The following is a 12,301-nucleotide window of genomic DNA, read 5'->3' as shown; positions in this document are numbered from 1 at the left end:
CTTTAACATAAAGTGAAATTATCGTGAAATGCAGTGTTGGTGCCAATTCATTGATGAGGTTTTCCTCCAATCTGTTCAACCAACAATTAGGTATGAGTAAGTGAAAAAAGTCCAGCTAGGGTCCATATCCAATCTTGTTTGTGTCAAACCTAGCACCGAAGAATTTGAAGAAAGTATCTGGTCTATGAAACTCACCAAATATTTCAATTACCCCTTCAAGTATCAGACTTAGGTTGTTAGATAGAAAGCCTAATGGTGAAATTGTCCATTCCTTACCAGTTAGCCCATGCCCCCCCCCTTTGCCCCTGTGCTAACAATTAAAATTAAGCTATTGCCCCTGTATTTGGATTCCCCCCAAATCCTCTTGAAAGTTTAGCTTAGATCAAAGGCATTACCCCAGGTTGAGATGTTAACCTATGAGCCAGGCTTTACAATTTACTCTGTCGCCAAAGACGGTATCATCTAAGTTAGATTTCCCCAAATCTCCTTAAAAGTTTTACTACTATTCCTAACCTAATTACATTCCTCGAGCCTAAGGAAGTAAAGGATTCCTTTTTTTTGTTGAGGATGCTGGGAGTCCTGACTGCGCATCCACTTGATGACGGAACGCACCATTTGGGAAGCAACTTACTTCCTCTCCTGTAACCCAAAAAAAGGAGTCCGTGGACCACAAGACAGGAGGTAAGTTGCTTCCCAAGTGGCCCAGTCCGTTATCAAGTGGGTGCACACTCAGGACTACCAGCATCCTCAATAAAAAAAAATTTTTTTCGGCCTGATGTAGGTTTGAACTTAGGACGGATTTTATTATTATTATATAATTCTCACTCATGTCGTGTTTGCGATTATATATAAATGGAGCGATTACACACCTGTCGCCAATTTCGGTCACGCTGCTCCCAGAGCGGAGGTGAGGCAACGTCTGATGATTTGCCTCTGCCCTGGACGAAACCGTCAGTCAATATTTTTTCTTTCTATTGTAATCAGGTTCGTTATTATGAGCTTCTGGCATTTATAACGTCCGCAGCCCTCTTTATTACGCCATGCTCGTTAGCATAAGGTGGATGTTCCTGATGCCCCAATTTTTTCAAATGTTTCCCTATGTGCTTTTTTTGTGCCCTAGGGTAAATGCACTCAAAGCTTTTTTTGCTTTCAGTACCTCCCTGCAAAAATTCCCAAATGCAGAAAAGAGATGCTGCCCAACAAGCTCCTCCGGCTGCACTGGCCATGTTTCAAGCTCAGAAATGCTTGCATTTACTAGTCTCTGCCTTGGATAAGATGGTTTCCGCCCTATTTCTAGTTCCCACTCCGTATTTGCAAGGGTCTTACTTCCTCTGATCCATAAGCCTAGGTACGCGAGGTTTGTCACCATTTGTATAGTAATGCCTTGCACTTTCAGCTGTGGCCTCCTGGACAATCGTTCAACGGGATTTGCGGCGTTTTACTCGCTGAGAGTTTATTTGAAATTACTGCACCTGTGGCATTCCGGGTAAGGTCTTCAATTTCGCACTACTAACTCTTTTTTCTTCCCTCTGGAAATTGTCCTCCATTGCTATCCTGCGGTTCCTGAGAGAAATCAGGCCATAGAACGCAGGGCCGCACTCTCTTGCAGCTCTTGAAGTACCGCTGGCCACCAAAAATGGTCGAAGGCTCCTTCAATATCAAAGGCGATAAAAAGCACATAGGATTTTTGGCTGATTTACACAATATTTTCCACTTTGTAAATTGCATCCTCGGTGCCCTTCCCTCTATGGAACTGTCGCTTCGTAACTCTTGGCCTGTCGTTAAGGATAGAATCCAGTCTGTTAAGAATCAGCCTTTCCACCACTTTGCCAGCCACCGGGAGCAAGCATATTGGCCTGTACGACTTCATCTTTGTTTAATATTTTCCCTCCCCCTTGTATATCGCTCAAATTGATCCCATCTTCCTGATTGGAGGGAAAACTTGCTCCGCAAACATCGATCATACATGCCCAGCATCTCTTGTGGAATCGCATCTACCGCCCTTTTAGGGATTTCCACTTCGATTTGGTCGACCCCTGGTGCCTTCATTAGCATCATCATCAACGGCGCAACAACCGGTATCCGGTCTAGGCCTGCCTTAATAAGGAACTCCAGACATCCACCAATTCGATATCCCTAAAAGCTGTCAGGCATCCTAACCTACGCCATCGCTCCATCGCAGGCAAGGTCTTCCTTGTCCTCTTTTTCTACCACGGATATTGCCCTTATAGACTTTCCGGGCTGGATCATCCTCATCCATACGGATTAAGTGACCCGCCCACCGTAACCTATTGAATCGGATTTTATCCACAACCTGACGGTCATGGTATCGCTCATAGATTTCGTCGTTATGTAGGCTACGGAATCATCCATCCTCATGTAGGGGGCAAAAAATTCTTCGGAGGATTCTTCTCTCGAACGCAGCCAATTTTTCTTGCTCCGAGTCTCCGAGGAATACATGAGGACTGGCAAGATCATTGTCTTGTACAGTACGAGCTTTAACCCTATGATGAAACGTTTCAAGCGGAACAGTTTTTGTAAGTTGAAATAGGATCAGTTGGCTGACAACAGCCGTGCGCGGATTTTATCATCGTAGCTGTTATCGGTTATGATTTTCGACCCTAGATAGGAGAAATTATCAACGGTCTCAAAGTTGTATTCTTCTATCCTTATTCTTCTTCGTGTTTGACCAGTGCGGTTTGATATTGATTGGTTGATTTTCGCTGCTGACGTTGCCGCCATATATTTTGTCTTGCCTTCATTGCTGTGCAGCCACAAGATCTCGCGCCGATTACTGCCTGCTCGATCTGGATGAAGGCAGTTTGTACGTCTCGGGTGGTTCTTCCCATCATGTCGATATCGTCAGCATAGGCCAGTAGTTGGGTGGACTTAAAGAGGATCGTACCTCTTGCATTTACCTCGGCATCACGGATCACTTTCTCGAGAGCCAGGTTAAACAGGACGCATGATAGCCCATCCCCTTGTCGTAGACCGTTGTTGATGTCGAATGGTCTTGAGAGTGATCCTGCTGCTTTTATCTGGCCTCGCACATTGGTCAGGGTCAGCCTAGTCAGCCTAGTCAGTCTTATTAATTTCGTCGGGATACCGAATTCTCTCATCGCCGTGTACAGTTTTACCCTGGCTATGCTATCATAGGCGGCTTTAAAGACGACGAATAGATGGTGCAACTGTTGTGCAAAGAAGTTGCCGGCTCCAGAAAGAAATTGCCGAAAACAAATCAGCTGATTTCAGGGGATACTGGATGGTATTTTTTGCACGGTAATTCGATAAAATCTTCATGACGTTTGGAATTAATAATATTCAAAACATATGTAGGTAAGTTGGTTTTATCAGAGTCCATGGTTAGTATGAGTAGATTTTATATTACTTTTCTGAGTTGCCTATCTTTGGACAAAATTCATCGGTTTGAATCTTCGCTTAATGCGGGCGAAATATTATGGGGATAATGCAGATCTTTATGAGAGTTATCAATACTGGAACGGATACGATCTATAGAAAACAACCAAACGAGATAGATAACTCGGTTTTTAAAGATTTCTGCGAACATATGAATATTGAGTACCTTTATTCTGTTATTTACTTAGGATATCCTTTTTTTAAATTCAAAGCCAATAATGGAGACGAAGTTATTGCGTGGGACTTGTGCCGTGGCCTTGATCACATCCGAAATGAGAATATCCGCGATTGATACGGGGTTGCACCGATCCTGGAAATTTACGATTTTAAAAATCTAATGATAAATTCACGTTCGACGTCCACAAAAACCTTTATATTTCATTTTGGACCAAATTGGTAGATATTTTTTTTTATCCGCCATCTTGAATTTTACTCATTTAACTTCAAATTCCTAAGAAAAGTCTTATAAGAATTGATACTGGTCGTGATAACTGTCTAAAAACTTTAAACGTGTTTTTCTCGAAACCATATTTTTCATCATATCTTCAGGCACAGGTCTTGATTCATTGATCTAATTCACATCGTTCAAACTCTGCCCAACAGAATATACGTTTTTGTATGGTGTATACCTTACCGAGAATGGACAATTGTTAGTACATAATTTTTGAGGAAAGTCCAGGTAAAAAAACATGAATAATTGATATGATTGATTGATTTGCTTTATATTTTGTCCAAATTCATTCTAAATAGGTATAAGCCACAGATAATTTCATAAACTATAAGGACTTTACTGAATTCAGTTCACTATAAGAGGCTGTAGACCTAAAATTTGCAGACGATGTTGAATGGCAGACGAGAGCCGTCATTTCTTAGCCGGAAGTCTGTATGCCTTTTTATTATTCCACAAAAAAATATTTTCGACGGAATGGAAAGAACCATTCCTTAATGGAGACAGTAGAAATCCTCACCTCCACAGTGAGGTGCTGTATTCAAATAAAGCTAATGATAAGATACCATATTATTGTACTTTTTCAGGACTTAACTGCTTCCTAATAGAAAAAAAAAATTTCGAATCAATATAAGTCATAATATAACATAAGGCATGATAGTCTGAATCTTTTACAAAATAATGTTACAAAACCCTCCATATCTGAAACACCAAACTACTGGTTTCTGACTTGGATTCTTATACTTTCATCGGTAATTAGGATTGCAGTCAATATATTAACGACTTTTTCAGGTATTTTTCACTTCACTTCACCTCCTCATGGTTGATTAGCATCTCAAAAAATTAATTCGTTCCGAGCTTAATGCTATTTTCTGGTTCTCAGCTTTTTGCTACATTATTCTCTGAGCTCACCTCAGCATTCGGATGTCCCACTGTGATTGTAGTTCATTCATCAATTTTTGGGGAGTGGTGCTATACTGCTATTTTCTCCTCTTACTTACCAATGGCAGTTCATAACAAAATTCTGCTTGTGAAACGGCTTACAGACCGCGAAAATACCTTGTGGAGGTTGGCACTGTATTCACAATGTCTTCAAGAAGGCTAGCCAAAGTACAACATGCAACCATGGTATTATGTTCTGAAAAGCAAGGTTCGGCTCTTTATACAGGGTAAGTACGATATCAGCAGCCACAGGGCTACAACGCTAGGAAGCTAGAAGGTAGTTGGATGGAAAGTATGTAAAGTAAATGTACAACGTCTTGAGATTGATTGTGCCCCTTCGGTGGTTATAGTGTTCTTAGCACAACTATAGCATGTGAGTAAATCCTATTACCGACAAAAATGTTGAGTCCCCTATTTGTAAGTGCTGCAGCGATTCACCTGATATCGGGCGTATCTTCTGGGTGTTTCACTTTGATGGTTCGACTTTGAATTCTTTGAAAATCTTAGAAAGTCACGTGCGCTCCAGCCCCGACGCACAAACGTCGGAGGTAGAGCGTGCACAGGTAGGACTCGCACCCTCTAAAAACCACTCCTGTCTCTCCAGCCCCAGCCCCGCAGAACCACCATTTAGGTATTACTTCGCGGGGTGAGTTTGCCCCTAGGCACTAGTCCTTCTCCTCCTTGTTGCTTTCCTCCTTTAGCAACTCCTGCTGTATTTTTATGATTACGGAGGAAACCGCTGCTAACTTTGGGCAGTGAAACACTATATGCTCTAGATCCTCCGGTATGCCACCGCGTCTAGCAAAATCCGGTAAATCATCCAACCTAAATCGGTGCGGATATTGCTTATAACAACCACCCCGTCCCATTAGAAGGTGGGTAATATTGTTGGAGGGGGTGTCACCTCCTATTGCCTGCAATGTGCCAATGATTCATACCCTCCTTCCCTTCTCACAGTAAGCAGAGTCAGCTGCACAGTCCTTGCTGATATGGCCTTCCGCTTCGCATCCTCTGCATTAGTTCAACCTGTTATTTGAACTAGTGCATGCCTTCGCAATGTGACCGAATCCAAGGCATCAAAAGCATGGTGTCAATCCCCCTGCTCCCTAAGCTGCCACATAACCCAGCCGATTGTTACTCTTCTCGATGCTTGTAGTGTGATCTATAGCACTGTCGGTTTCCTCTCCTAATCCGATTTGACTCAAGAATTTTCTGCTGCTACATCCTTGAATGTTTTGAGCTCCAATATAAGGTCTTCTCTCTGATATTTATCCCCTCTACCATGGACGTGGCTTTCTTTGTCTTTGCATTCTGTTTGCTGTTCTCCAACTGTAGTGATCTTCCCAATGATCCTGTCTGGCTGCCCAGCCTCATGGATGTATATTTCAGTATTGCAGTATTACGAAGACTTCCGATACATTAGTTTGTATCTGTTATTAGAACTCGTTGTTTGTTAGTTTTTGCTTCTCTGTTCTTGCTGGAGTTCATTTAATCTTCATGAGTGTGACCGCCCCATAACCCCCTTAACTCAGAGAGACCAACATTGCTCAATCCAGATATCAGCGAGGCTTCATTTGAATACAAGTAGTGGATATAGAGGTAAAGATTTTGAAATGACGCTACTGCGCTCTGTTGACGTTGAAAATTACCTCATTCTCCCACCCTTATCCCCAGATGGCTACCATGAAATGTTACTTCCCAGGTAAGAATCTTGTCTACACCAGCAGGTTTAGGTCATTCCAGTTCTTAGAGGATCCTTTGGATTGTGACTATTGCAGTGTTTACTCCAATGTAATTGGCCTCAGCATCTTTCTACAAGATTATGACTTCCGATTTCTACACTGAAGGTACTATTCAACTTTTTTCCTCCTAGAATACAGTGCGCACCGGGTCCTGGAATGTGACGACCCCTTCGGGATAGTGAGGAAACTCGTTCAAACCGAAGTGAAGCAAATAATTTCAATAATCAGGGCGTCTCATTTGCTAGAAAATCAAAGGAAACCATTCCCACGATGATACACACTGTCTCGCCTGAAACTGTCCGAACTGCACACCGTCAGCGCGATAGCTGGTAAGCGCCGAATTCATCCTACTTCGCCGCACATAGGAGAATAGATTTTCACTACCTTTTCGATAAGGAGTCAAAGAATATATTTGGACCGCCTGATATTAGATATCATCTTCACTAGAGATGAATGAACCTTTGCTGTCTTTTCCCGTCCAAGTGCCTTCGAAACTCAGCTTATATGGCTACCATTCACCCCTTCGTGGGATGCAGCGCGTCAACAATATCCACTACCGCTTCCAATCACATCACATATTGGCACTAGGTCTCTGCAGCGACCAAATTCTTCGTTTTTAATAGTCTCAGGTCAGCGTACTCCGATGATACGATGCAAACAAGTGTTGGCTAAGGTTTGGAGCCTTCGAGTGACAGTCGGGGTCACATTCCATGTGCTACTCCCATATAGCAATACAGAAAACACACTAGCATAGAAAAATCTTGACTCAATCTTGGTATTGAGATATCCGCTTTTCCAGATTTGAGACAAGGCAGCCAAGGCGGATCTAACGCGCGCCTGGCAACATCCAGTTTGGTACTACGATCGGCAGAAACCACACTTCCTAGATATACAAATTGATTGACGCCCAGATAAGAAGAATACGATCACCAGTCAGACTGAGAACCTTAGTTTTGTTGGTATTTATCTTCAGTCAAACTCTAATTACCTCTCTTTCCAAATCCAGAGCCATTTGTACTTGTGCTGAAATCATTGGGTTCTGCCGCTCTTTAGCCAGTGCAATAGCAAATTCTCTCTTGTCATGACGTACTCTGCGCTGAACGGGGATTTCACACGGTATCAAAGTTCGAGCGCATCACACTCCCATCGCTCGCAGCGGTCAATGGATCCTTCAGTCCCTTCCGTTCATCAATCTGCTTCCTTGATTTCGCAGTCAGCCAGATTCTATGAAGCCTCTTTGGAAGGTGGCCGACGACTTCCGTAGCACTTCAGAAAATACCATTTTTGATGGCAGCCCAGTGCTCATCGATATTCTCAGCTGAGTTGTATCTGCCGTTCGGTCAGCAAGATAGCTCTCCCCCTGTCGGGCGACAGCTGGATCATAAAAGCGGTCGATGTTGAACTTGGAGGTCGCAGGTGTGGTAAACATAACATGCAAGCAAATGTAAGCGATAGCCCTTGCAGTACCTCTCCTGTTATGCACATCTAGGAAACAACTCCTAAATCTACTGCTGATCGCAAAATGGTCAATCTATCAGTAATAGAGTGTCGGCCATTTGAAACCCAACTGACTTTATGGCAGGGTCTGTGCTCGAACAATTTGCCACCAAGGACGAGGCGGTGAAAGCTGCAGAAATCCACGAGCCTCCTACTATTATCGTTACGGTCGCCAAAACCATGCTTCCCCATCACATATCCGAGCAAATTGTTGTCAGAGCCCACCATGGCGTTCAAATCAACCATAACAATCACAATGTCATCTTTAGAAAGCATCTCCTGAACTGCATGTAATTGCTCGTAGAAAGCATCCTTCTCCACTATATCGGATTCCGTCCCCACGTACTCGAGGAGGGTGATCAGACCCGAGTCTGCAAGGAACTCATCTGAAGTGGCTCTGCCACGAAGCCTCACCGAAGGTTATCTGGTACCATGGGAACCGGGATGGCCCTCTGAGAGCATATGCTCCAGGAGAATTCCTGGAGAATGTGTTCTCGGCCCGGTTATTTGCGGTTGGCCTCCTAGTGGGAGTTTCATGGTGGTTGTGGTTATGCCTACGTCGCGGGCAGAGCTCCTCGGAGCTCAAGCGTGGAGTTGCGCTGTACAACTCGGGCGCTGTACCCCTTAGTTGCGACAGAGGTGTTAAATAGGCCTCGCATCCACTGGTATGAATGCTGAGCCTGCACTCAGTATAAACCAGGACCGCTGTGCTTGCATGGCGGGGCTCTGATTGTGGTCACAAAATCAATCCGCGTCCGAAGAGGACTGTGGGATTAAGCCTTCACGGCAGGTACTCACGTTAAACCCCCAGGACTTTCCACTATATCGGAAGTTTCCGTTGGTTAATAGCATTATACAATTGTGATGCTTCTTAACCTAAACTTAAATCTTGCAGTCAGTCGTCTGTCAGCAAGTGATTCAAGATTCAAATGAGCTTGTGAACCTCTCGGGCCTGGTCTCGTTTGGAGTACCGTCCACTCCTCACCCCCCCCCCCTCATCCTTTCCGTCTCTGTTGCCCTTGGACCGTGACCTCCTTCTAAGAACGAAAGGAATGCCTCTTCCTCGAAAGTCTCAGTAAACAATCCAACCAGCCTGGCTTTTCTATTACGAGTGTGACTTCGATTTCCTCTGTTTCTAGTCTCCAAGAAGATGGCCTGATGATTGTCATGGGCGTAGTTCCCACTCACATGCCAGACCATCCTTCTCATTAACGAGGTATTGCGGTATGTCAAGTCGTTGATAGAGCCTAATCCTCCTAATTTCGGAAGGTTGACGCACATCTAATATTTCCTAGTACTAGTACAGCTCCGCAAATATCATCCGTGCTGTCGCCCTTTATGGTTCTGAGTGTTGGCCGACTATAAAAGACAATGAACTGCGTCTTGCGGTAATGGAGACGAAGATCTTGCGTTGGACTAGTGGCGTGACACGTTTTGATCACATCCGAAATGAGGATATCTGCAATTATTATGGGGTTGCACCGATTGTGAAAAAATTGAGAGAGAGGCGTCTTCGATGATATGGTCACGCAATTGGTGCTAACGAAAATTCACTTGTCAAGATTGGTCTGAACATCAAAGTCCACAATCATTGCCGACATTTGGAGCAGTTCCACCAGTCAGCGCAACTGAAGTCGAGGAGGCAATAAAACAAATGAAATCGGGGAAAGCAACAGGATCTGACGACATCGCATCTGAGCTCTGGAAAGCGAAGAGCTGGGACCCAACACTGTGGCTCAGTGAATTCTTTAACCGGGTTATTCAGGAAGGAAGAACACCATCTGACTGGCAAGAAAGTACCACTGTTCCAATATGGAAAAAGAAAGGTAGCCCAGCAGATTGTTCAAATTACCGTCCGATCCGGTTACTTTCCCATACCATGAAGATTTTTGAACGCATTCTTGACAACCGTATTCGCCAAATCGTTGAAATAACCGTGAATCAAGCCGGATTTGTCAAGAACTGCGGAACTACTGACGCAATACACGCTGCGCGGTTACTCATGGAGAAACACCGTGAGAAGCATCGCCCTCTTTACATTGCCTTTCAGGATCTAGAGAAAGCGTTTGACCATGTACCACACGAACTCATCTGGTATGCTTTACGACAACACTTCGTGCCAGAAGAACTCGTGCGCTGGGTTCAATTGCTCTACCACGATCCGAAAAGTAAAGTTCGAAGTATGGCGGGTGTATCAAAACCGCTTCGTGTCTCTGTTGGAGTTCATCAAGGAAGTGCCCTCTCACCACTCCTCTTTGTTCTTGTTATGGACACCGTCACACGGGATATCCAACGTCCAGCGCCCTACACACTGCTTTATGCAGATGATGTTTTAATAGCATCTGATAGCAAAAATGATCTCGAGCAACTTGTTCAAAAATGGAATGATCGCCTCATGCAACACGGTCTCAGATTGAATTTAAACAAAACTGAATTTTTGACGACCGATCCCCATGAAACAGGCACAATCACTGTCAGCGGCAGTGATCTGCCCAGAACTGAGCGATTTAAATACCTCGGGTCAACGCTATCAGCCAATGGAGAACTGCGTTATGAAATTGCTTCACGCATTAACGCAACCTGGATGAAGTGGCGTTCCACAACTGGTCCTTTGTGATCGACGTATCAACGAACGTCTCAAATCTAAAATTTACCGCAATGTCGTCCGTCCAGTCGCTCTCTATGGTTCTGAGTGTTGGCCGACCATAAAAGACAATGAACGGCATCTTGCGGTAATGGAGACGAAGATGCTACGTTGGACTAGTGCCGTCACACGTTTAGATCACATCCGAAATGAGGATATCCGCGATCGTTATGGGGTTGCACCGATCGTCGAAAGCCTCGAGATTGCACCCTGATCAGGCATTCGATAGAGCCAAATGGCGAAGCCGATCACGACGAGCCGACCCCGCTTGTGAACGGGACAAAGGCTGAAGAAAAAAAAAATAACTGCTACCTTTTCCCTTGGGCGGGAAACAGTCCTTCCTCAAAGCAAAATTCAAATGAGCTTGTGAATCTCTTGAACCTGGCGGTAGCAGCCAACCTGAGTAACTTGTTCTAAACACCGTCCATTCCTGGGGCATTCTTACCTCCAATAATTTCGTAGACCGCCACAGTTTCTCCTTAATAACCTCAGGAATGGAGAGAACATCCTGTCGAACCGATGGATGAGGACCACCCTCCGCATACTAGAGAAAAAGTGTGGCAATTATTTTCAACAAGATCCGCTTGTATTTCAATTGAGTGAATTTTGCCCACGTATCTTGTACATTACAACCTTGAAAGCACCGCCCCACAGACTCGTATTAGCGTGGAAGCTAGCTGCCTATAACAATTCCGTTTGCTTCGCCTTGCTCTTTGTGCGAACTGTGCTTGCTCGCAAACACAATGATCTTAACAGTGAGTTTTCCTGGTTCCACCAGTAGTTCTGTTGCGATGCCAACTCCCTCGAGGCGTCATACGGTCGCATGCTCCTGTTATACGTTAACACACTTAACCTACCATTCCTCTCATACCGTAACTGCCTTCCAAGATCCAAAGGAATGGCTCTTCCCAAAAAGTCCTGGTAAACAAGCCAATAATCCTGGCTTTTTTAATACGAGTGCGCCTCCGATTATTGCTTCCTCATTTCCAGTATCCGGATGGTCCCATGATTGACATGGGCGTAGCCCCCACTCATAGGCCAGACGATCCCTGTCACGAACAAGGTATCGGGGTATGTCAGATCAACGATCGAGCCTAATCCTCTATCTCGGAAGATCGATACACTTCCAATGTAACACTAGTACAGCTTCGCAAAAATTTCAATGAGGTCTTGGCTCGGAATACCTAATTAAGGTCCACGAAACAAAATGGTCGGCTTTTGTTTTAGGGCTATAATTCCAAGCAACCAACACCAAGCTATCGAACATCTGCTCACACTGTGCCTTTGTAGCACCGGAGGGAGCATGGCAGCTATATATATGGGCGTCATTGGTGGAGAGGCGTTATTCTTCTTTGCTCCTTGCCAGGAGCTGCCGGAGTATTCAGCTCCCTGCCGTCAACTGCATTGACGTTACCACTTGATGCATAGGCGTTTTTCTCTTCATGCCTATAAAGCAGCTTAATGCCCCCCAGAGCCTGGATGTTTTGATGGGTATCCCACCTCTCTTTAATAAACTACCGCAGTTCATTTACACATTGTTCAAATGGAAGAAACGCTGTTCCGGTTTCGTCCTTTTTACTCAATTTAAACAAAAGATCTTTCCAATTTCGT

General features: G+C 44.4%; 1 protein-coding gene across 3 annotated transcripts in view; it reads left to right on the top strand.

Annotated features, from left to right (window-relative positions):
* Nucleotides 1–12,301, top strand: part of LOC119656714 (monocarboxylate transporter 9) — a 30,079-nt gene continuing 17,778 nt past the window's right edge. The window contains exon 1 of one of the 3 annotated variants that reach the window (XM_038063234.1): nucleotides 1–90. In XM_038063234.1, the coding sequence (XP_037919162.1) occupies nucleotides 29–90 (62 nt within the window). In that variant the 5' untranslated portion in view covers nucleotides 1–28. Of the gene's footprint in view, nucleotides 97–4,929; nucleotides 5,035–12,301 lie in introns of those variants that run through there. The other 2 variants (XM_038063235.1, XM_038063233.1) reach the window with 2 other exon arrangements.

Source organism: Hermetia illucens, chromosome 5 (genome assembly GCF_905115235.1).
Source record: "Hermetia illucens chromosome 5, iHerIll2.2.curated.20191125, whole genome shotgun sequence".
In the NCBI taxonomy this organism is placed as follows: Eukaryota; Metazoa; Arthropoda; class Insecta; order Diptera; family Stratiomyidae; genus Hermetia; species Hermetia illucens.
This window is presented reverse-complemented; position numbering and strand designations above follow the sequence as displayed.